This window comes from Pelecanus crispus, chromosome 4 (assembly GCF_030463565.1).
Source record: "Pelecanus crispus isolate bPelCri1 chromosome 4, bPelCri1.pri, whole genome shotgun sequence".
Classification (NCBI taxonomy): Eukaryota; Metazoa; Chordata; class Aves; order Pelecaniformes; family Pelecanidae; genus Pelecanus; species Pelecanus crispus.
The window spans coordinates 74469341-74494498 of NC_134646.1; the positions used below are offsets into that span (position 1 = coordinate 74469341).

Here is a 25158-nt window from a genome sequence, read left to right on the forward strand (position 1 = left end):
AATTCTTGTATGTGTTATAAAAGAAATCTTAGTTGAGCATCAATTAAATGGCACTCTTCGTTATTACATTAAAATTCAGTCATGTTTGAAGAATTGACTCCTGCAGTAGGAATATCAGAATTAAAAAATAGACTAATAAAAAAACCCCTTGTTGCAATGCATTTTTTCTTTAATTATAAATTGCAGCTGGTCAGTGACGTTCACTAGCCCATGATATGAATGGAATAAAAGTTGGTTTGGAATGAATTGCTGCTGTCTAGGTCAGCAACACAGTTGTCCTTTAGAAAACGAGCTTGAAGAGTTGAGCCCTAATTCGATGAATACTTGGTATGTGCCTGGGTGCTTTGCTGAATCATGGTTTCTATGCTGAAAGTACAGAGTTCGCTCCTCCTAATTTGAATCCCCTTTGGGCTGTCGCAGAGTGTTGGCTGGATGGGATTCTGATTCTGGGAATGCTGCGCACTTAGACTGAGCTCTTTTTGTTGAGGGAACGTCTCGTGCAGTAGGGAACTATGTGAACTTGCCTGTCCCTTCTGTGGCACAACTAATATATTAAATTCCTTTTGTTAAACCGAAGCCTGCATTTCTGTGCTTCCTAAAGGTCATGATTTCTGTCCCCTTTGAGCACCCTGCACAGGGTGGTAGGGAAGGGTCATTTTAAGTTTATGGTGGGTATTTGAGAAAGTCACCATTCAAGCTTGGAAAATGTTGCTCATGCAGCTGAACAAGTCCATGCTTGTTGCAGTGAGCTGTGGCCACTTGCTGCAGCTGTGTTGCTTTTCTTTAGTAGGGTTTTGGTTTTTTTTTTCTCAAGCTACGGGTCCATTTGCTCTGAAAGGTTCTGAGGTCTTCTCTGTGTGTTTGTGTGCAGTTTAACAATAACAATACTTTGTCAGTGGCTTTTGTTTTGTGGTTTGTTGTTGTTTGTTTTTTTTTTTTTGATTAGCAGTGTTGATTAAGACAGTGATTCATGACATTTTTGGCCATTAGCCTCCATTGTGGTTTTCACAATACACCATTATTTTCTTTCTTCTTCATAGTGGGCTACTAGCCCAGACTCCTTCCACTTCTGCTGCAGTAGCAGGATGGATTGAACAGAAATCTCTCTGGGCTCAAAAAGAAAAGTGACTCATCTCCCCTTGCTCATCCACTCATGTACATCTTAATAAAAAGAAGTTTGTTTAATCATTTTGTTATGAATGTAGGGTATAGCTTCAGTCATCTCTTTGCAGTCTGTTAAATTTTTCATTTAAGCTAATGTTTTCAAAGGAGTTAATGTTATCTTAGAGTCAAGTGAGTGCTCAGGGCAGATCCCCCTCACTCATCCTGCTCTAGACCCTGTTGCCGGGTTTGGCTGCTCCACCTCACTGCGGTAGGAGATGTGAAAGACATGCTTTGCAGCTATAGCCCTGGTCGCTCTGGGAAACCAGGCACCCTAGCTAAAAATAGTCTCTAAGTTAGCAGCTTTGCTTGTGAATACACAGGCACGAGAAGCTGATTTGGGTAATAAGAGATTCCCATGGTAGACTGGGAACTGGGGCTATCTGGGAAGAGACAGACAGGAGAAATACAGAGATGACAAAGATGTAGTCGTTTTAATCCCAGCATTGCCAGTCTATGGAGTGCTTGATGTTGCATCCTTTAATTTTGCTAACCACTGTGTATTTCCTTAAGACCTCAGTCAAGGTCAGAATTTCATCCCACTAAATGCTTTACACATGCATGAGAAAAAGCATTTGTCTCAAAGACCATAAAGTTTTAGCAGACCAAGGACTATGTGAGGAAAACAAAGAATTATTGGATCTTTACTCTGCTCATGGGGAGTTAAGGTGAAGGAGACTTCCTTAAGAGGCTGAAAATTTACCATCAGAGGAACTCAATCTGAATTTTCTGTGTTCAGGATGTGAGCCTCCAGACCAGTTCCCCTCTTCTCTGTATTTCCGTTGACCTGGCTTCTTCCACCTCCTTCTGCAAAGCTTTCTGTAACCCCCCTTCTTTTCACTTGTGCAGCTGAACTGAACTCACCCTGCTGCTGGGGGGAATTCCTCTGCGGTGGGCTGAAGCTGTACTCGTCAGTGTTTTATTCGCCAGTGGAACTGGCTCATTTTGTCAGCTATGGAAGACTTTCAACTAGATCATCTGTGGTACAAGGAGGAAAATAAAGATGGAGGTTGGGAAATGCAATTGATAAAGGCTTAAGTGGTCAGAATTTAAATCTTAAATTGCCAATTGCATGGCTGGCTAGAAAAAGGAAATGTGGGAAGAAGAAGGAGGCAGTAAACATGATGATTAAGTGGATCTTACTCAGAGGAAATTATAGCATTCCTGAATGAAAGTCTTCTCTTTAACAGAGAAATCATTAAATGTTAAACCCGCACTATTATTTGCGTTTCATTGGGTAGACTTGCATGTGCAAAAATACCCATTTTAATTAGTGTTGAAAAGAAGTCTCGTGTACAGAGCACTGCCTGGTAGGTATTTTTATACTCTCTCTCGGTGAACTCATTTTATATGATGATGATTTCCTCTAATTTTTAATTAACATGTCTAAGTTATAGTTGGGGAAAATGATCAGTGTTTCATTAACTGCCTCACACTTGGAGATCTGTGCAAACCTAATTGATGTGGTTGCTACAGGGTACTTTGTCAAAATGAGCCGTCCTGCCACTACCTTTCTCCCCTTGCCTTTCAGTTATATGAATTTGAGTGAACGGCATACTGCAGCAGCATATAGTTTTTACCTCTAAAATGACATCATGTGTGGCGTTCTATGCCAATGCAGTATTTCATCCAGAATATCTCAAAACATTTTACAGACTGTGTATTGGAAGATAATTTGTTTATCACTGGTATATAGTGCCCCCCCTTTACCGAGTGTACATAACAGTGCTTAGGAAAAGAAGTGAGAGTATTTCTTGCTCCTTCCCTGGGGAAAATTACTGGCTCAACTCTAAGCATCACAGTTAAAAATATACTTGCTAGTCAGTAACAAATACCCCTAAATTCATAATGTTTAATATCACAAATTATTAAAGCCTATTGTTGATATTTATTGATTTATTTAACCATATATACAAATCAATTATAGTATCTCACTGGAGCAAGTGGTTGAGGTGTGTGAAGGCAGGATGGTCTGGTGGTAAACATGGTGTTACTTACAAGGCCTTGGCTCTGGTCCCAGCTCTGCCACTGGTCTGCTTCATGACTGGGACCAAATAACTGCGTACAACTGCTGGTGTACTAAAGAAAGTAATTTTTGGGGAGGAAGAGACTGTAATTAGTCATACTCATTAGTAAGCGAGTATATTTATACTATATGTTTTTCAAAGAGTTTAGGTTAAGCTGTAACTATGGTAGCTATAGGGTTTCTATTGCCATACGGTAATAATGAGAAAGGTTATGAAAACAGCAAAGATAAAAAAGAGCTGAAACCTAGCAATGTACTCAGTACTCTGCCCACGAATTATGCCATGAAACTGAGTTAGAGATTGTAAAGTCTGAGTAGAAATGCTATCTCTGAACTTGCTTTATCTCAGGAAAAACAAGACTTTTTAGTGACTGCTTGTCATAGCGAGAAGAGCTAACTGCAATAGCAGTAGTAGAGTTGATACGTTATAAATTACTCAAATACGTTTTTATGAAGCCATTATTAAAAGGAGAATAAAAACTTTGTTTCTTTGTTTTCTTTACAAAGTGGTGAAAATGGTTATGGTCATTTGGTTTCCTCTAAAGAAAACTTGCTTAGAAATTTGATCAAGAAATCTTTTTGTCTTAAAATATGATATTCACATGAGATATTAAGGCACATGAGATTAATTTAGAAGTAGTTCATGTAAAATAGTATTGCAGAATAATTGAGGTTGGAAGGGACATGTGAAGGTCATCTGGCCCACCTTCCTGCTCAAAGTAAGGCTTGTATTAAAAGTGAGATGAAGTTGTTACGGGCCTGGTCCAGGCACTTTTTGAGATCTCCAAGGATAGAGATTGCTCATCCGCACTGGGTGACCTGTCCTAGAACTTAACTGCTCTCTTGGTGAAAGTATTTTTCCTTTTACATCCCATCGGAATTTACCCTCCAGCTTGTGGTTTTTCTTCTCTTGTTCTCAGACTCTGGGAAGTCTCTTTCTTCTCTTTTGGTAGTGGAAGATGCTGCCTTACTCTTCTTCACTAGACAAATGGAGCTCCCTTACTTTTCCTTATCTGTCATGCTGCAGCTCTCTAACCATGATCCTCTAGTGGACTCACTCCAGTCTGTTAATCTTTGTTGTAGTAGAATCCCCCAAACGGACACAGTATTCTAGATTTTGTATGTAGTTGCCAATAGGGAGTTGCTGAATGATAAATATCAATAGTAGGGTCCCCACAACTACCTGGATGTAAGGGGACTTAGTTTATATGCCAGACTTGCCATGAGAAGCTGAATGCGTGAGTTAGATAAATCTTTGCCTTTGCACCTTGTATGCCAGTTCTGGAAAAAAGGGATAGGAGAGAAACCCAGTTTGAAAGAAGAGAGGAGGGTAGAGAGTGCTTGGTTGTAATGGTGATATTACGTACAAATTCTAAAGCTTCATTTTCCTGGAGAGGTGATGAAGCAGCAAGTTATGGAGAGATGAGTGAGAGTACGTCTTTTGATGGGAGCAAGCACATTGCAAGCCCTCAAGCTAACTGAAACACCGGAGCCACTTTAGTGCTAGGCATGATGTAATGCCGTGAACAGTTTCCTTGTTTAACTGTTTCCAGTTCTGCAATTAGGAATGTAACCCATTGCGTTATGAGAATAAAATCTATTTTTCCTGGTAGGCTTTTTAGTGTTGGGTAAATATGACAGTCGGAACACATGGTGTTTCCTTAAAAACTGTGAATTCAAATGATGGCTTAGTGTTAAAAAGAGGATCTTGGGTGTTTATAATCCAAGGCAGGTCTGTCAGTTATGGAAGTCGGAGTGTGTTTTCCACCAACTAGAATAGTCCTTTTGCAGCAACTGCCAATTAAAAAAAATCCCAAAACCTCACTTGGGGAAGCAGTGGGGACTTAATTCACAATTTTGTGAAAACTCATTACCTTAGTTCCTAGGCTTTAGTTCTGAATCCAGTGCTGAAGTGAATTTTGCTGTTAAGTTTGTAGATGGCACAAAAATTGCTAAAATAATGAAGGTTGTTGCAAGGATAATCTGAAATGGTTGATTAGATGATGACCTTCCAGCAAAATTCATTTTAATATAGCCAGATGAAGAGCTGTACATCAGGAAAAAAAAAAAAGGGATACAAGACTCTCAGTGTGGAAGGCTGCTTTGGGAAGTAGCAACCCAGAAGTCAATGTAAGGTTATTGGGGGGGTAGCTTGCTCAACATATAGTTAAACTGAATTGGTATGGCCAAGAGGGCTCATGAGGTTTGTTCTTGATGCTGAAATTCCTATCTGTATTTGTGAACTGAACTTGGAAGATTGTTCTCGCTTTCGTATTTTTTTCTTTTTTTTTTTTTTCTCCTTGTCTCCATCTGCAGACTTTTTCTTGACAAACTTGCTCTTTTCTTCTGCAGAAAATCAGTTGAATTCTACTGGCAATTAGCCCAGGGAAGCAGAGACTAGTTAGAATAATTATTGCTGGAGGTGTAAGTGTAGGCCTACAAAGCCTAAGGCTAAACAAGAGGAGACAGATTAGAAAGAGCTCTTTGGAGTCTGAGAGATGAATAATGTCTGGCTTGGAAAGTTCTTGGATTCTTGGGGAGAACCTGGTGGCGTGGATGAAAAAATGCTGATTATTTTTGTATGTATCTGCATTCATTTAATCCCCCCTCTGCATGCCCTAATTTTATTAGGCATGTTTGCCAAGTGATCTTTCCCTTTTAGGGAAAGAAGAACAAAATGTTTAACACAGCTCTCCAACAGCAGCACTATGCTGGCTTATCCCAGAATCACTATTCATGGAAACCGATGATGAGGCTCCTGTAAGCTGTTTGTGGGCTGTCCATAAAGGTTATATCAAGTACAAGTTGGAAAATTAACTTGCTTTTGCCTCTGGTAGCTGCTGTTGTTCGTATCTGGTGCCCTCACCTCAGAAGTGTCCTCAATTCTAGAGCACATAGTCTGAAGATAAGTGGTGAGGGGTGGGGAGAGGACCCACAAAAAATGATCCAGATGCTGGAAAATAAGCTTTATGAGGTGACTTGTAGGGAGGCCAGTCATTAATCTCATCAAAGAGAAAAGGTCAAGAGGTAACGTGATTGCTGTGTATAAGTACTTATATATGGAGAATATATTTGTCAGTAGGGGCCTTTTAATCTCCTATACAAGGACAGGACAAGATCCTACAGCAAAAGATTGAAGGTAGACAAATTTAGCCTAGACTTAAGTCATCATTACCTGTCTGTCCACATAAATAAATACTGGGACTCTTTACTAGAGGAAGATGTAGGAGCTGTATGTTGTTTGAAACGTAGATAGCTGTATTTTGAGCTATGTGCTTTAAGCATGTTTCTGAGTTACGTGTATTTGGGTCTGGAAGGGAAGGAGGAGAGGAAGCTGGACAGCACGGACCAGGTGATCCCTTCTAGCTTTGGACTTTGCATCTGAGATGCCTTCAGTTTATTCCTTTCATTTGAGGGCCATTTGAGTGTTGTTGTTTGAGTGTTCATAATGGCTGCAAATCTCAAGCAAGATGATAATTATCTGACACCTCAGAGCACCAGTCTGCAGGAGGTCAGGAGAGATCCCTTTTCATCCTGGACACGTGCTTGGCTCTAGTTGCAGTCCCACCTGCACAAGTGCACCCACCAACAAGCGTATGTTCCTGCAGGGAGCTGAGGAGAGCCACAGCCTCAGTGCCTGAGATAATGGATGCAAAGAATCTAGATCTTTGGCTTACCACCTCTTTTTATAAAGAGAGCCTTTTAGGAAATATGGTTGTGTTTTGTGCTTTACGAGGGCCATTTCCACTGCCCAGAATTGTTGCTGCCTCATTGCTCCATGGCAAGACCATCTTCTCCTTACCCCTGTGTCACAGGCAAACAGTCTTGACTGTGGGAATTTTGTCCCTGTCTCCCCTTCCCAATATAAGAGCAAAATATCAAATTAATAATTTAGAATAAATCAGAATATCCTGCCTGTTTCTGACACACAAACCTTCAGGAACAATCAAACACAAAATACAAATAATGTTAGGGTTAGACTACAGGTACATCTTAGGAGCTAAAGCCTACATTTTGGTGAATCTAAAAGCTAGGCTACAAAATGATTCTATGCCTTACAAGCTGTCAGAGATGCCCAAGTACAGAAATCATTCACTTTACAGTAAAAAGGAACCACCGCTGGGAAGCAAAATGTTTTATTTCTGTAAAAACATGTATTCTTGTTTCCTTTTTTTTTTTTCCAGTTTTCTTCAATTTCTTTTTAGTTCAGCAGAGAATTACCTTGTCTGCCGACCTAGTAAACATTTACCTCGTAGCCTTTATCCACTTGGATTCATTATGAATTTAGGCAGAAAACATTTGGCTTTTGTGATCATTATCTGCCATTACCTGCTATGACAACTGTTATACTTTACTGTATTGAACATTACTGGAATTAAGGTTGTAGTTGCAATTCCTTTAAGAAATACCTATTTCCATGGATTTGCAGCTCAATTCTAAGCATTCTGGATAGGAAACATTTAGCTACAGGCAGTTATTTAATTTTTCATTTCTGTTCTTTTCCTTTGGTGTTGAAAATAAAATCTTAAAGAGCGTCATCTTTGGAAACTATAAAATAAACAGATTTTGGAGGCTTACTGATTTCCCTCCCCTTTTTACTTGTGTCCACTCCCTACCCCTCTTCTAGCTGAAGTGGGATGAACCCTTTTCTCTAGTCTGTCAGTGTGAAATAACCATGAGAGTCACTGCAAAGCTGAATGGTAATTAATAATTAAAGACAGATCTGGAGGAATGTATCTATAATGCATTGATTTGTGGGGGGAGGAGTATGTAAGTTGCTTTTGGTTTTTTTTTTTTTTTTTTCTTTTTAAAAGAAAAGAAAGACTTAGCAGCTAGTCTTGATTATAGACGCAAATCCATTTTACAAACTTCAGACTAAGCTGCTTATTAGTCATACCACTGCTCCTGGGTACGGCGAGTTAGGTATTCAGTTTGCAGATCTCTCAGTCCTTGTTCATATTAGCCGGTCATGCACAGCCATGAGCGCAGCCACACAACGTTAGTTTTGTTTGCTCTGAGGAAAATAGCAAAAAAAAGGAAGGACAACCCTAGGTACTAGGATACTAAAAGCAAAACAAAGACATGCCTGAGCCGTGATCAGAGACCCAGCACATTTCCCTAAGCTATTTCTCTAAAGGCACTGAGGAGTAAATATTTCTTAGGGACTGACAGTTCTCCAAATAGCTTAACCCACTGAGAAAATGGACACTGCTTGAGTTGGACAGGAACCAAAGAACTGAACTGACGTGTTTGAGCATCTGTTTTCCCCTTCCTGGTTGATGCATTTCTCTGGTAGCACATTTACTGCCTTTTTATTTTATTCATGGGAAATTCACATTATTTCCAGGTACCTGATGATTCCTATTTTTTCACTGTAGTCCTCTATGTCCTTTACATCCATACTCTGGACCTCTTCTTTCTTTTGTTCAAAATTTTTTTGATCATCATCCAGTTGTGCCTTAGTTAATTAGTGCAACTGATTAAGAGTGGTATGTGTTATGTCTTCTCCCTGAGAAACGCACTTCAGGCTGCTTGTGTCGTGACTTGGGGAAGGGAGAGGGAAGCTACAAAAAATATCACTTCAGGTAAATTGCTATTTGTTGTCACAGAGATTAAACGATGCTCTCACCTTCTCTGGACCAGAGAATAGGGAGGGGACTTGATTTCTTTTCCTGCTGATAGGGAATCAATGCCCTTGAAATTGCATAGGTTTCTGTGGGTAGCTCTCTGAGCTGGGTGGTTTGTGAATATAGGTAAGAAATCTCTGGACTGAGTTAACATCTCCCAGCACAGAACTTTAACATTTATAATTTCTTTCTTCATATAGCAGTAATAACAATGCGGTATTAATTAACTAATACTGTAATGTGTTATGCTTGCTCATTTTAACTCTCTGAAAGAAAGCCAGAGCCATTTTGATCTGTATTTTTCCTATATTGTGCACAAGGATTTTTGCTGGGATACCATCTGCATGTTTGACTGTTGAAAGTCAAATTTTAGCTGAAATAAACTTTTGTTTCATTATTTTTGACACTGCTCTTCCTGAAGAAGTGTCGCTGTTCTCCCAATGCGAGAAAGAGAGTTCATGGAAGAATTGGCAGGGAAAATAAAAGATTTTTTCCCCCAAATCTTGATCAGCTTTTAACATGCTTCTTTCTTCAGGAGGTGGCTGAGTAATCTTGGATGGTAATTTTATTCATTTTAGTGTGTCTACAAAATAAGCTTCTACAAGCTATTTCTTGGGCTGGACTGAAAGCATCTTTTCCCTTCTACTTGCTGTTGAAAAATACAGGCCTACTGCCCTGTCTAAGAAGATAATGGAATTGGCAGAGGTTGGAATATTCTTTCTGTGCCGGTGAAAAGATTGTTCCAAAGTGGGGAAATTAAAGGAGTTGAATGTTGTTTTAGATATGTGGGTGATATATTTTTCCTGTGGCCTTTAATCTTGTAAAATTCTTGCAAACTACAGTATTTTTTAAAAACCAAATATATAGGTGAACCTGCATTGATATAATAGGTCTGAGATCATTTCCAGTTGTCTACCTCTGCTCACTTTCTCTTCTACATTGTGAGTAAATTTTACTTTAAGAAATGTCTGTTTAGAGAGATCTTCAGGCATGTGAGTTTCCACCGTAGGATAAAAAAGCTTGCATTATTAAGTATAACCCTAGTTTTTCTCTTTGAGTAGTCATGTCCCTTATAACTTGGAATTTAAAGTCATAAATTCGTACAGCTATGTGCATTTTGTGGAAGATACAGTGTGGTGTTTTTTCCTGTGCACAGAATGTATGAGACACTTGCAAATACTGGTTTTACCAAAATTGGATCCTTCCCTCCATGAAGGAAATTTCAAGATCTGATTTGCTTTTAATAAGTTTAGAATGGGCTTAATCCAGATTCCCATTGGCTTAAATAGGCTTTGGATCAGACTCAAAATAAATGCATGGGTATGGAAGGGTGAGGAGGGAGGAAGAAAAACATCCATTTGCTAACAACATTGAGCTGAAAAGTTGCCATTGGGTTTGGGCTGTATCCTGTGCACTCTGGTTATTAGTGCCTTCCCGTCATGGCATCAGTTAAACCCCAAACTCAAGAAAAACAATTTGCAAGAATTAAAAGGTTCAGATTTTTTTCTTCGTTTTGGGATAGGGTAATTTCCATAAGAAAAAGACAATTGACTTGTAAACAGAGAAGGCTATGCTGTAAGTTTCAGAAATAGAATATAAATAGAGACAGGCATTTACAATACAAATATAGAACAAACTCATTAGAAAAAAAGATTGGAAAATAAATAGCAGTTCCGGAGAGATGCTCAATATAATGAAGGACAACAGTAAATGTCATGTAGACTGTGCAGAAGTTTTAACTGTTTAATACTATTAAGTTCTGAAATAAAGTACCTTGCTATGAAACACATCATAGTTATACATGCCATTTTGAAGAAATGAAATGTGGTTTTTTTAGTAGTTACAAAAACTAGGCTGCTGCACCTTCTGAGGTGATACATAGTTGCATAAGTTTCTTCTAACTCTTTCCTCGGATTTCCATTTATTCCTTGGCGAAAAGGCAAGTGAGGGGAAAAATGAATTTTTCCCATACTGAAGATGTTGACCTTTTGGCACAGTTTCTATTACATGTTAGATAGGACATCTGTGGTATGGAAGTGCATAACTGTATTTCAGACCTCCTAGCTCTGAAAAGAGCTGGGGCGTCGCTGCAAGTCATGAGTACCAGTGTTAGGGTAATATTGGTCTTGAATGGATGTAAGACTTGGGTCTGAGAGCATCATGTACTGGAAAAGAAGATCCTTAAGGTTAGCAGCACACAGAATTTATGGCGTGTCTGTTGATCCTGCTTCTCAGTTTGTCCTCTTTTTGTATGTTGCTTTCTGCTCTGCCTGGACTTCTTCCACAACTCATTTAAGCGTGGATTCATACAGTCTTTCTGAGAGGGTCAAGCTTGGAAGTGTAGGTCCTCAGCATGATAAATCACTAGGAAAAAAAAGTACTTCTAAAGGACTATTCAGATCCAGACAGACAAAACTGATCTCCAGAGGTATCTGTGTCTCTCCCTACGGGCTGGTACATCCTGAAGTTAGGTGGGATAAATCAGTGCTACATCTCTGTTGCCATTTCTCAACTGTAAAATAGACAGTACTACTATCTTATGTTAAGGGGATGTGAGAAGCCTGAAATTACTGCATTTCTACAGAAAAGAGCCATGAGAAGGTGTGTTAGATAACTGTTCAGAAGTGTTCTAGGCATGAATTAAAAATATTTTCCTTCCAAGTCTTGTGCTGCTTAACTGTTGTACCTATCCTTATACCTATGAAGACAGAAAAGAGTACATCTCATAACATGAAGAAAGAAGTTCTTCACGTATTTCTAAACCAATCTGCGATCACAGGGGAGAGACGAAGCATGAAAAACATCAGTCTCTAAGGGGGAGAATTTCACATTAAGAGTTTGTTACTGAAACTGCTTTGCAGCCCTAGCTACAGCCTGCTAAATGCTGACATACAAAAACTGTCTCCAAAGAATCTGTCGAATGCCTAAGTCTTTGCTGGAGTAAAATAAAGAAATATAGACCTCATTTATCAGGACCTACAACCTTTTCCTGCTTGTATCTACTTGATCTGCAGGTCATTTAAAATGTATTAGAGGTTTAAGATTGGAATGCGAGGCTAATTTGAAACCTGGCTCTAAGATGACTGATTGTGTTAATATTCTTCATGCTGGTTAAACTAAAGCATAGTGTCCGTGTGACAGGACGGCATTAGCTAGGGATCCAAAATGATGTGGCATTGTTTGGTGAAATAGCTGTTTCTTTTTGCAGATAATGCTGTATAATTCCACTTAGCTTTAATGGCCCCATGGGTCTTAAAGTAATGAACACCTAGGGCAGAGGCTGGGTGAGGAAATACAAAAAGCTGGCGAAAACTCAGTGCTCACAGATTAGAAATCCTCCTGGTTTGGCTTTGGACTGAATGTGGAGAACTCTCCAGCACTCCCCCGGCCCCTTCCAATGTTTTCTCTGACATATTTGGCCCCTGACCAATTTTCCCAACTGCTCCCAAGCCCTTTCTAATAGTCTCCTAGCCCAGTTGGATGTTCCCTCAGCTCCTTTATGCCCTTTCCATTGGCATGGATATGAAGTTCTGCTGCTTCAGGGATACTGCTGAAGATAAATGTGCTTTCATCCTTCTTCCTCTCAAAGGGGGTCATTCTCAGTATTTTACAGTAGCTGAATTTGGTTAATGTCATTTGAGATGTTCCACATTTATTCTGAATGTGGCCACAGATGGGGAGACGGGCTTGGCATTTGAGTGGGAATGGTCCCTTTCCACACCATACCGGGGGCAGTGTGTTGGTACTTCTGCTGAAATAAATTATTTTAGCAAGATAAGTAGGGATGCAAGAGTTAAAAGGAAAGGCAAACATAGAGAGACCAGCTTCCACCCAGTAAAGGACAGCGAGGGGGTGGCATTGGGCTTAGTCTGTCCATGTGCAAAGCTGCAGAGCAAATAGTCCTTGCTCGGCGGGGCTCCTGGGCCCACCCCACTGCGGGGGTGATCGTGCTGGGGGACTAGAGGACTTTTTTTATCAGCACTTGAAGTAACAGGCCCAGATCTGTTTTGTGTTATTCCTGTTTTACTAGGCAACACCCTGACTTCCCCCCCCCCACCACCCCGTCTCTGTTTTTAAGTCATTGTCCTGGCCTGATTTTGTCTTTGGAATAAGTAAAGTACCCCCAAGCACATTAATGCTGTTCAATGCAACACACACGCTCCATATCACAAAAGGTGCGAAAAGAGTTTTGCATCTGCCTCTGCTATGTCTCTGGTCTTCTGACTAAAATATTAATCAGCATCACTGTCACTGTAATGTAACTGCCTTCATCTTTAGCATGTTTGTCCTGGCAGTACGGCTTTCAGGTAGGGGTCTGCTGTTGTCCCCTTCTGCAGATCATGTGGCCATGTTTATCTTCTTTATTTATAAAGAATTCAGATACCTCCAATATTCAGGAAATAGAAAGTCCAGTCCTTATTCATGATAAGAAGGATATTAAACACCGAGACTCTGGCTGAACTTGATGCAGCGTCAAAGTCCTTGCTCCCATATACAGTCTTATAAAGCATCTTTATGCTAGGCAGTTAGGTCTTATTTGAACACTGTAAGCCATTCTCAGAGATAATTAAATGTAATTTTGAGGTCAGTGTAGGCTGATGCAACCTCTGATAAATATGATGTTATCTGGTACAGTGATATTTAATCCTGTGGTTCTGGTGAAGACAGAGCAGCTGTGAGGGAGAGTAACCAGTATGAACATAGCTGCCAAAAGCCCTGCGTCAAATGAACAGTTTTCTCAGCTTGTGGTATCCTCTACAGATGTTTCCATATGTCTTCCATAATAATGTCTTTTTTGAAATAAAAAATGTAATTATTTTAATATGGTAACTTTTTTTTTTTTTTAAAAAAAAAGCTCTTGTTTTGTAAAAGGATTTAGTGATGCAGATTGGAAGCTCACTTTCAATTTTTGTATTTTACTATTGGGCAGTAACACTGCATGACAGACCGGGAATATTTCACAAACAGCACTTAAAATTTAATTTTTCTCTTCTGGTAGTGAATAACTATATAACATTGATGACCAAGGTGAATTGCCTATCCATAATACTGGATTCCTGAAATATCTGGAAGAGAGTAAAGATGTTTTACATATGTCTTCTTTGGATGTCAGCTCTGCTTCCTCTTGAATTTTTGTGGGAATGGAAAAGAATATTCAGACAATAGGTTTGCTTCTGCAGGAAGGTTTGTTAACTTAATTTAGAAGACATTATTAGAGGAGATAATTAAAGCCTATAGTCTATATTTCAAAAAAATTTACAATTAGGAGTCAAGCCAGACTAGGAAAAAAATATTCTTGCTTCGTGCTTTAGAAAGTTACTCTCTTGGCATGTTTGCAGATGTGGTTTTAAGAGCTCATCAAATGCTATGTTAAATATTTAAACCTAAAAAATACCCTGGTTTTGTAGAAAAAGTCAATGGCAGAGAACCAGAGATTTTTGTGTCAGAGATGACATTGTTTTGGGCTTTCTGAAAAAGAACAGAAAGTTTAATTGAACAAGTAGTTAAAATGTTAGACACTGTTTCCCAAGCTGCAGATTTAATCTAGAATTTTGGGCCCTGTAATTCTGTGGCCTTCAAATTGAGTTCCCGTTTGCTTGAGTGAGCTCTGCATCTGCAGCGTGCCCAGAAATCTGAGCTGCATCTAATGAGTATAGAAATGAGTGGCAGCATGAATATGTTAGAGTAGCAGCAATCCAGATTGGTTGACCAATTTTACATATGCTTTGATTTTTAAAGACTAAACATTAAAAGTTACAAACACAGTATTCTCTGTTGTTGTGCTGATGGGTCAGGCAGTACCACCTAGAAGCCTGTGCTTATCCAAGCAGCCAACTGCTGAAAACTGAAGTATCAGCCCAACTTGCCCGAGTTGCAAATTGCTGGAGGCTGGAAAATATATTTGGGAAGCATCTTTGTGTATATGCTTCCCCCATTCTTGTACTTTTTCTATTTTTTTGTTTGCTGCTTTTGGAGACAGGTGACTGATCTAGATGGACCTGTGGTATGAACCAGTATGGCTACTTCAGACGTATGGTTGTCTATCTCTCTGTCAAATGTGATTGAAATCAGTCAGTGGATTTAGAACTGTAAGGTAGGGACGAGCAGCCAAAAGCATATATATACATGGTGTACATGCAGTGCCATCACATAAACATAATTTTCTTAGGAGCTAGCACTGAAAATCTAATACCAGTTGATGATGATGTGAAGACTTCTCTTCTTCTGAACTTGGACTGTATGCTCATAAAGGCAGTAGGTTGTCGTTTTGTTCTGTGTTTGTACAGTGCTAACAGAATATAATCTTCTTCTGTGCTAGATAGTGGATTAAATATATTAGATATCTTAAAGTTACTCTTCTGTATAAATGTTTGCAGGGTCAATGTGTAAAGTACTATATTTAACGAGGTTTTGAATCCGGAAGCAATCATGGCCACCACTTTCAAGACTATGCACTTATTCAGCTCTTGTGGATAGAAGTACCTCTTAGAGAATAGGAATTGAGCCATTATTGTGTCTTGCCTTGAATTATGAATAAATTCACTGTACAGAATTATTACTAATGCTTAAGACAAGAGCACTGGTCCGGTTGGTGACTTCATACACGGTAAGTTCTCTCTTCTTCCAATACAATTTAGTTGGAAGAACTATAAATCTAATTCTTTAAGTCTTTCATGTGAAGTCATGGGTTGCTTTTATGAACTTTATTACTAGAGAGGAGTAGAAGCTTATACAGTGAATTCTTAATAGCTTTAGTAATGGTCTAAATGTCTCCTTTTTCACCTTTCATCGTAACGCTGCAACAGAGTAAACCTAAACGCTCTTTTTTCCATTTACATATATATAAGTTCTCCCAGTGTAATCAAATTATTATGAAGTTGTTAATAGTATTATGGCAGTTGGTCCATGTAATACACCTGTGGTAAAATACCTTCATATTAATAATCTCTTGGTTTTTACTTTTCTTGTAAGAGTCTTTGTTTTAAATAATGAATGTAAAAACTAATGTCAACCGTAGCGTGATGATTGAAGAGCCTGCTGCTGCAGAAGTGGAAATGGCTTGAGCGACTGGAGCAGTAGGTGGTTGCCTACAATTTGTTAGGGAGTTTTTTGATTATTAGTTGTCAAGAAAGTTTTGGAAGTACAGGGGGTGGTGGTGACAAATTAATAGGCTGTGCCTAGAACATCTTGATCTCCCTGAAATAGTTACAGTGTACAGTGAAATAGTTACAGTTTAATAACTGAAAAGGTGAGTTCTTGAACAAAACAGCAGCTTATGTTCCAGTCATACAGAGTATTAATTGCTTGTTCAAGTGACTCTCATAAACACTTCTCTTGATTTCAGTGGGTTCATTCACATCAATTAAATTAAGCAGATGCTAAAAAGTTTGCAGGAACTTGAGTCTGTCTGAGTAGTATATTTTCCTGATAGTTCTGGCTGCCCAGAAGTATTTACACTGTGCTCTCACCTTCTAGTAAACTTGGGAAAACACAAAAGCTTGCAGTCATACTTGCAATTATACATTTGAAAGTATGAGTCTTTTGCTATTGCACTTCTGAATAGAAGCAAAAAAAAAAAAAAAAAAAATTCAAATCACAAATGGCAGGGGTCAAATAAAGCTTAATCCATAAGAATCTCCATGTAGGTAGAAAAAGAGAGATCTGTGTTACGAATAGTCCATGAAAGAAAATGTCATGGATAGAGCATGGAAAAAAAGAAAGAAGTTTTTCCATAAGTCAATGCTTATCAAAAAGAGAAGGATCTTAGCAAATCCTTCACAAAAAAGGGAAAAAAAAAAAAAAACAAACCAACCCAAAGGTAAAATATAAACACCAGGGAAATGATTGATGTAGAATTCGTTCCTTTTTCCTTTCTTGCCCCTCTTAGGTGACATGGTGATGAAAAGAGAGGATTAAAATGGGCTTCTTTAAAGCCAAAATTTTATTAGGAAATGATTAAAAGCACATTGTATCTCTTAAAGTGAAGGTTTGCTCTTTTTGGTCCAGCCTTGCTGCAAAGCATTTTCAGAAGAGAGCGAGAGAAAAGGAGAGGGGAAAACCGGAGATCATTCTAACTTTAATTATTAATGGATAATAATATCTGTGGAATTTTCCATTTGTTTTCCCTGTCCATCATTCACTGAAAACTGGAGACAGGTCTATGTCCAGAAAGGATTTTTGGTTCAGAAACTGCTACAACCCTTTTGTTTGGAGAACAGTTTTGAGCTGTAACTACCATAACAGTGAGAATCCACCCAGGCAGGAACTAACTGATGGAAGCAGGGGAATGGCATGGGAGAATCAAAATTCTCTCTGTGCACCCCCCCAGTCCTCCCAAAGAAAGGTGGGGGAAGGATGAAAAAGTAGAGGTAGAGAAATTTCTGAACTTTAAGGTCTCCCAGCCTGGATGAATTGACCAGAATTACAGTTATTACTTCCACTGAAAACTTACTTCCAATGCACATTGCATATGGCTTTTGGAATCCTAAGGGATTTGTCTTCCATACCTTGGCCCATATGGAGAAACATTGGCCAACTCTGGCCAACTTCTTGGCCCTGGAGAGGACAAGGGTTTTATTAAAGAAGCAACTAATAGAGCACTACTTTTGTGACAAAAGCTGAAAGTTTTCATTTTCCTCTTTTCCTTTTTTATTTTAAATCTGTACTATGTGACATGGTTGGTGTATGCTTGCCATGTAGTATCAAAATAAAACAATTTCTTGGAAAGAAAAGGGTGAAAATATTGTCTCCTGAATTCTCTGCAGGGAACCTGGCAGGCAAGTGGAAATACAATGCTCTGTTTATTCTAATGTTCCTGAAGGGAGGTAAAACTGCAGATGTCTGCCATCTTGCTGCAAAGGGGCAGAACACACTGAGATCACAGCAAGCAGTAGAAAGGCAATCAGAAAGCTGTAAGGTGCAGTAAGGACTGCTCCTAAGAGAAGTCTGTGACGCTCGAATACTGAGCAAGGGATCTGTACCAGAGATCTATGTCGTTATTCGGGACCAAAGTATGTATGTATTTTTACTTGTATTTACTTAAAACCCCCAAACAACCAAATTTCCAATCTTCAAGCTTCGTGAATGTCTTCCTTCTTTAGGGGTTGCAGGTAGAAAGGCCTTGGTGGTGGTCTTGGTAACAAACACGTTCTGAGGAATCTGAGAAGAAGAAATACTTAGGGACTTTTGTTTCAGGACAATGAAAGCAGAAGGGATACATTTCTTTGGTATATTTGAGCAGAAGCACCATGAGGTGTTTGTAGATCCCTAGCACACAACAGTGAATTGTTGTTGCCACCTCCATTGACATACTGTGGGGACTACTCAAAGAACTGTGAGTGAATTTGAGATTAAATGGTTTAAAATGGTTTCACAAGTCTCCTCATAAAACAGGAGGCTGGGTGGACCTGGAGATCTCTAGGTAACCCTAAAAATCCATCTTTAAATAAAGAATCTGGTGAGTCTAATTCTCCTCCATTGCCTACATTTATTTTAGCTATAAAATAACACACAAAGAAGTTAAATTTATTTTAGCTCTCTATGACTGATGGTAGTATGAGCTACTTAAGAATCATACCCTTGATCGTTGCTTAGTTGCTGTCGTACTTCAAACCTCTGTCCATCTACAGGCCACCCAAGCACTTTCACTAGGACAGCTGTGTGTATGAACCATTGGCTTCCATCCAAGCTGCAAAATGCTTGTAATTATGGAGTCCCATTGAAACGAAATCAGTGAAACAGAGCTCTGCTCTTACAAATGATGCACAGAATCCAGAGATCCTGAAGACCTTTATGTTTTTATTATGAAATGATTCCTCCCGTTCTTTGGATCTGTTTATTAATTGAGAAAAAACACTGTTCTGGTTAGAAAGATCACTATTTAGCCTGAAAAGATGCCCACAATCCAGAGGACAGTGCTGTAAAATCTGTTAAATAGCCGACCTACATTTTTCAGATATTGGGATGAAATCCACTGGCATAGTTGAAATAGTGGTCAGGCCCCTGGCAGCCTTGTACTTCTTAGGATGTGACAGGAATCTGCTAACAGTGTTTAAGAATTCAAAGATGGCTCATTATGCCTTTGCTTTTCCTACTAAGTCGTTCTCCACACTTCTGAAATGCAAAATAAGGTGTTTTAATTTTTGAATGAATTTACCACTCAGATTGGAAAATACTGAGATCTCAGAGCTATGGCTCAGACTAAGGCACCAATGCTGCAGTGTAAATAAGACATCTTGCTGCATCTGGCTGCTCCCCAATGCAGTTTGCAATTACCTGAAAGCCATTCATTTGAAGTGTGTGGAACAACAGTAGCTTTCTGATTTGGTGTGTACATCCCCTAGATGAACTACAGCTACCAAGCAGTACGGCGAGCCCACTCCTTGTTCCTGCGAGTCTTTAGCACTTAGGACAGGTGCTGAGTTACAGAAATGGCTTATCTGGAAGGTGCTTTGTTGATGCTTCCATAGAGGTTAAGTCTGGATGGAGGGTAACCCAGTAAGATCTTCTGTGTGCAATAATAACCAGGTTAATTCAGGAATGAAACACTAGGCTTACCCCATGGCAGAGTGGCTCCAACGTGCATCAGTTAAAATCATCCGAATTTAAAAAGTTATGGTTGTATGGTGTACAGGGATGAAAAAAGTTGGCTTACTAAGTTCAGGATTCACTCTTTGGTTCTGTATGAATGTAAGGAAACAAAATGTAATCTTTTATATCTTCTGGTATTTTCTTTTTTATTTTCATGCGCCAAATATGCATTCTTGTATCTCTTAGAAAAAACTCCTAGGTCAATTTTTGTGGCCTCAGAGGAATTTCAGTTGTTCAGAAGAGCACGGTCTGAAACTTTTTCCTTAATAATTGGAGCCAATAGATGCTCCCAGTAGTGAAGTTTCTTTCTTTTTCTCCTTAATTGCAAGCACCAGCAGAAAGCTGTAGTTAAGACACTGACAACAGAATAAATAGCTGACCTGATGGAGCGTGCTTGGGCTGTAGCCAGGAATCTCATCAGTAGTTACTCTCTCCTTCGGGAAATGGTTCTTTCTCTTGGCTTTGTAAGTCTTGTAGGAACCTATTTAAAAGTAAAAGATTTTTTTCTTTCTTGCTTGCTTTATTTTAAACCCAGCCTTTATTTTTATAAATCATCAAATTCCAACAAAGTGGTCTGGTAGATTGTGACTCTTTTGAGAATAGGAGAGATTAATGGTATTTGTGAATTATGGATTGGTTCTGCTTTTACTTACATCGATGTGCATCCAGCAATATGTGTTGTGAATTTATTAGGCTTAGATAACCCTGAGTGAGACCAGTATTATAGCTCAGTTCTGCAAAATGTTGTGTTATTTCCAAATCGCCATGTACATAACACCTATGGTCTGGAATTCTGTTCTCTCACAAGCTCCAGCATACAGAGACTGCGGCATAAATGTATCATCAGCATATTAATTATCTCAATAATCAAAGTGAATGCCTACAGTTGCTATTTGCTGGAGATTTCATCTGGTGGTGAGGAGCAGAGGAAGTGCCAGCTAAATAACAGCATGCTCCAAACATTTGGAGTCTGACGTTGACCCTGCATTAAAGAAAGCCAACAGCTGTGCAAGGAACCAGAGGTTCTTCCCGTTCTACCTCTGTGGGGTTGCTATGGGAACATGGGTATAAGAACCACTAATGTGGACTGGCAGCAAGTGAAGGAAATCTGTTTTAAATGATCTAAATATAAAACATAGCATTCAGCTTAATACACCAGTCATGGACTAGTGCTTTACATTGTTTGACCAGTGAATTTGTCGGATGTTGAGCGAATGGGAAGTGTTTCTTGCTGACTCTTCTCATAGGTTGAAGATGTTTTGTGGATGAAATTTGTTTGTGTATTTTGTTGGCTGTTTGTGACGTAGATAAGTAATTTACAGAGCACAGAGCTGGTTCTTTTATGCCTGAATTTGCTATCTGGATATATTTGCTATCTGGATAATCCAAGTTAATCAACATTGTTTAACACTTTGGATTAAAAAAAAAAGTTGTGTCTGTAGATGTCCAAGAGAGTTGCCTCCTAAATTTAAACTAGCAACCAGATTGGTTCTTCCTGCTGAGAAAATCATACAAATTGCTTGGGGGCTTTCATGTGGTGGTGGGATTTATGTGACTATTCCAACTCCACTGCTCATGTGAAACGGGCAATCTTTCACAAAGTCACCAGGTTTGCAGAAAACTTCCAGTGCCGAAATCACTCTTTGCAGAAAGAGAAAGGAAAAAAACCCAGTCTAAAAGCAAAACTGGTAAGAAGTAAAAATAAAGTGAAACACAGTTCAGATTTTCAGGAGCCTCACTTCTGCGTTCACCAGAATAATGCTGCCCATGATCTTCTGTTTCTTACATCAGTTTACATATATAAATATATTTTTTACATATATAAATATATTTATTCTTGTTTTCTTTTTAGGTGATCTTGATCCTTACCAAGTATTATCATACTGACATGGGGAAAGTGCTGGAGAGCTCTTTGTGGAGGTAAGCTCCCTGCTTTTCCTATAACTCCCCCTCCGCCCCCCGTTATCAGAATAGATCTGTCTCTTTTCCCTTTCCAAACTGCTGCTGAGTTTAGCTGGTAGCCAATTGGTACTAATATAGTAAGATTATCCAAATTGTCATCAGCTCTTACTCTTTCTCTTCCTTAAATGCAGTTCCTGCAGTTCAATAAGAAAGAGTTTGAAATGAGTTTTAACAGTAGAGACAAACAATGAGGGAAAGTATAAGGTACCTTCCTGATGCCACTTTGCAAGATGGCATTCTTTTCCTTAGAAATTTTGCATCAAAGTTACTTAAAAACTTTGAAATACTTACTCTGTTGGGATATGTCTGTTGGGAGTTCTTACTGCTTTTGAGTACTGTACTGAGGTTACTAAATAATCCTGATTTGGAAGCAGTCACAATTGGGTGAAATATAATAGCAGTGCAGGTTATATTGTGTCTTATGAGAACTGGGAATATGTAGTAATCCAAATAAATTTCTAAATTGCTTCTCATTTCCTTAACATTCGTGAATTAAGATATCAATATGGTTGTTGCCTGCGTGTGCACAAATCGCAGGCTTGGGTGTATATCAGCACAAAGCCAGGGCTAGGGTAAGCCTATATTATACCAGGCATACTGGTTATCTTCTCATGTGTTGAGTTTGTTTTGCTAAGTGGGCTTTTTGTGTTCTAATTTTCTGTGTATCTATAAATCTTCCATCGCAAATTTTTGCTAGACCCGTTATGTACACTTCAAAAGTGAAAGAATTTCACTGTTATCAGTAAATACAACATTGCTCCAATGTTTGCTATGCAAGTTTTGCTGGGTTATCTGTAGCAGTAGAAATAATTCTTGAAATATTCTGCCAGGATATCTAAATAGTTGTTATAAATGACAGGAGGCTTTCTTGAGGAGTCTTGTGTGAAATCCTTATGTAGCCCATAAGCTTCAGGTCTAGAAACAAACAGGTTATCTAATACCTTGTGGCTTAGGTACTTGTGAACTTCACACTGTCCCAAGAGCTTGTATGGGGACTCAACCTTCATCTGTGTGTGTAAGGAGCTTTAGAGACAATCCAAGAAACAGAGTGGGCAAGGGAAAAGGGAGTGGGAAAAGTCCGTGACCAGGACATGCTGCACACCAGCCTTCTTGCTTGTTTTGAAGGAGGCTGCATTTTTTTTAACCTTGCGGGTTTTCTCATAGTGACAGTGTATCTTTGCAATACCTTGTTGTCATACTACTAGCTGAGTAGTACAGTCTGGCCAGGGACAGTGGTCCATGCAGCACAAGGGTATTTTCAAGTAAAAAAGAAACTTCTAGCTATAAAAAGGGGGTATTCAGGAAAGAGAGTAAGATCAGAAGGAGACTGCTTAGTATTGGCTCAGGATTGGCCTTTTGAAGGCTATGATGGTTCATTTGTAATCATCCTTTAAACTTAAAAGATGCAAAATTAATTGCACATTTTGTTTCTGTTTTAATTTTTGTCCAACATCTTGTGCAAAGAAGACAACCAAATGGCAATTTGGATACTCCCATAATTGCATAAGCACACATTGCTTTCCCGTTACATGCCCCTGGCCTATACAACATGTGCAGTGTTTCAAGTTTTGCTATCCACGCTTCAGTGTAATCTATCATAGAATTCTTTTAAACTTAATCAGTCTGACTCTTCAAAATAAACTCTCTGCTCTTTCAAAATAAACGTAAACCAGGCTTCAGATAATGTTGCTTTCTTTTGAGAACATAAACACTTTAAACAAGGTCATTCAGACCTTGCTGACAGCTGGTGTAAAGACGAACTGGTGTGAACTGCATTCCAATAAAACTGATGCTAGTGTGCATCATAGGGAAATCAGGCCCTTTTGCTTGCAAGTCATAGATGTACCAGATGCTTTGGCTGTTTATAAAACTAGGATGGAAAAGCTGAAAGGAAGCAAGTGCTTAAGATTAGCACTTGGGCCAGGGGTGGTAGCTGATCCATCCCTAGCTATGTTTGGCTCTGGGCTCACCTCCTTCCCCCGCCTCCGCCCACCGTGGCATAAAAGCAGCACATGTGGTTGTCAGACTGGGGGAGTTACACAGGGCCCGGATCTGGAAGAGCACAAATGGTGCAAAAATGTCAAATAGTGCCTCCCTCTGTTGAGATGTAGCTCATTATTTGTACTGAATAAAATAAAAATAAATACTGTCCATGAAGTCAGGGAGCTTTTGTGTTTTTCTCTGTGAAATGGTTGGGTGTAAATTGGTGAGGCTCCGTGTTTGCTGATGGAGCCGGGGCATCGTACTCACATTGGCAGCCTGCCCAGAATGCGCAACATATATATTTTTAAACTTTTTTGTTTGATTCTCTTTTGTATTCCTCTCACTTGCATCAGAGCAAATATACAGTAAAACAGGTGTGAAAAACCTTATAGCAGTTTTTTTGTCAGCGGACAAAAGCCATTAATCTTTGTGAGGTTTCTGTGCCCTAGTGGGAATGGATCCTGTCTGGTTATTTCCTGAATCAGTCCAATGTTTTTCTTCTCCCTATCTTGCCCAGCTAGATCATACCAGACACTTCATATTCTCTAAGTGAAAATAAACTTGTTTTATAACCCAATCAATCCCCACCAGGTTAATTTTTTAATGTTAATCTCCCACTTTTATTTTGCCTATCAGTAAATATTATCCTAGCTTGGCATTTATCGGTTCTTTTGTTTCTTGAAACTGCATCTTTATTTTCTTCCTCTGAAACATATTTCCTCTTCATCTCTCTCTTTCTTTTTCTCCCATCACTCAAAATAATTGGTTTTTTTCCTTGCTTAGTGGAACAAGGAATGAGAAGAGAAGGGTGACTCAGTGGTCCAGTGATGCTTATTTGTTCTTAGTGACCTTGGAGTTGCAGTCAGACTTTTAAGAGTAATGCAAACAGTGGGGAAAAACACCCGTCGGAGGTACCTGCCCGGCGGGGGCTTTATGTGAAGAAGATGCATTTTTTGGAAGTGGATCTAGGTGGTGGATTTCTGAGCCTCTGCAGAGCGTTGTTAATTTGTGTAGGTAATTTATGCCTGCCCACACAGGTCAGGTTACGGGATTGGGAGGCCTAAATTTTAATTATCTTGGAATCTTTTCATTGTTGAGTAAACAGGGAAAATGGTGCTGGATAATGAAAGTCTTAACAACTTTTTAGTACTAGCAACCATATCTGGTTGCACTGAGGGGGTGGAGGCATAAATCTTTGTGGAAGCATGTAGTTAGAAGACACCAGGGTGTGCTTCTCTAGTCAGCTATTTCTGATACTTTGCTAATTTGCTTAATTAATTAAGTAATTGTTAAGGTTGGGGTAAATTGTATAGTTATTTGACTCAAAATAAGGTAGCGAAACAGACAGAGATGACATTGGTTGCCTCTTGAATATAAATTAAAATAACTTATTGAGAAGGAGCAGAGGATTGGTTTCAGGTTTATTTTTAGAGTTTCTAAACTGCAGTATGTATTGTGAATACAGGTTGGTTGTCGTGTTAGGCCTCATTAGCATAATGAAAAAACTGATACTGTGACTAAAACTTAAAATTCAGGTACTAAAATTATATTCAAAAATTGTGCATATATTGAAGATACTTTGCATACTAGAGCTATTCCTGTCAGAGTCCACATACATCTTTATCCAGCACGTTTACAGTATGAAGGACCTGAATCAAACAGACCATTTACGATAACAGATGCTTGAGTATGTGTTTTCATATGTTTTATGGACCAGTTTGTGCATGAATATATAGGTGCACATATTTTACAACCTGTTGTGGTTTAGCCCCAGCCAGCAACTCAGCACCACGCAGCCGCTCGCTCACT

General features: G+C 39.1%; 1 protein-coding gene across 1 annotated transcript in view; it reads left to right on the top strand.

The window, feature by feature from the left end:
* The window catches only part of SORCS2 (sortilin related VPS10 domain containing receptor 2), a 591852-nt gene that overhangs the window by 165368 nt on the left and 401326 nt on the right, over positions 1-25158 (top strand). The window contains exon 2 of the mRNA XM_075708979.1: positions 21257-21324. Within this exon, the coding sequence (XP_075565094.1) occupies positions 21257-21324 (68 nt within the window). The remainder of the gene's footprint in view (positions 1-21256; positions 21325-25158) is intronic.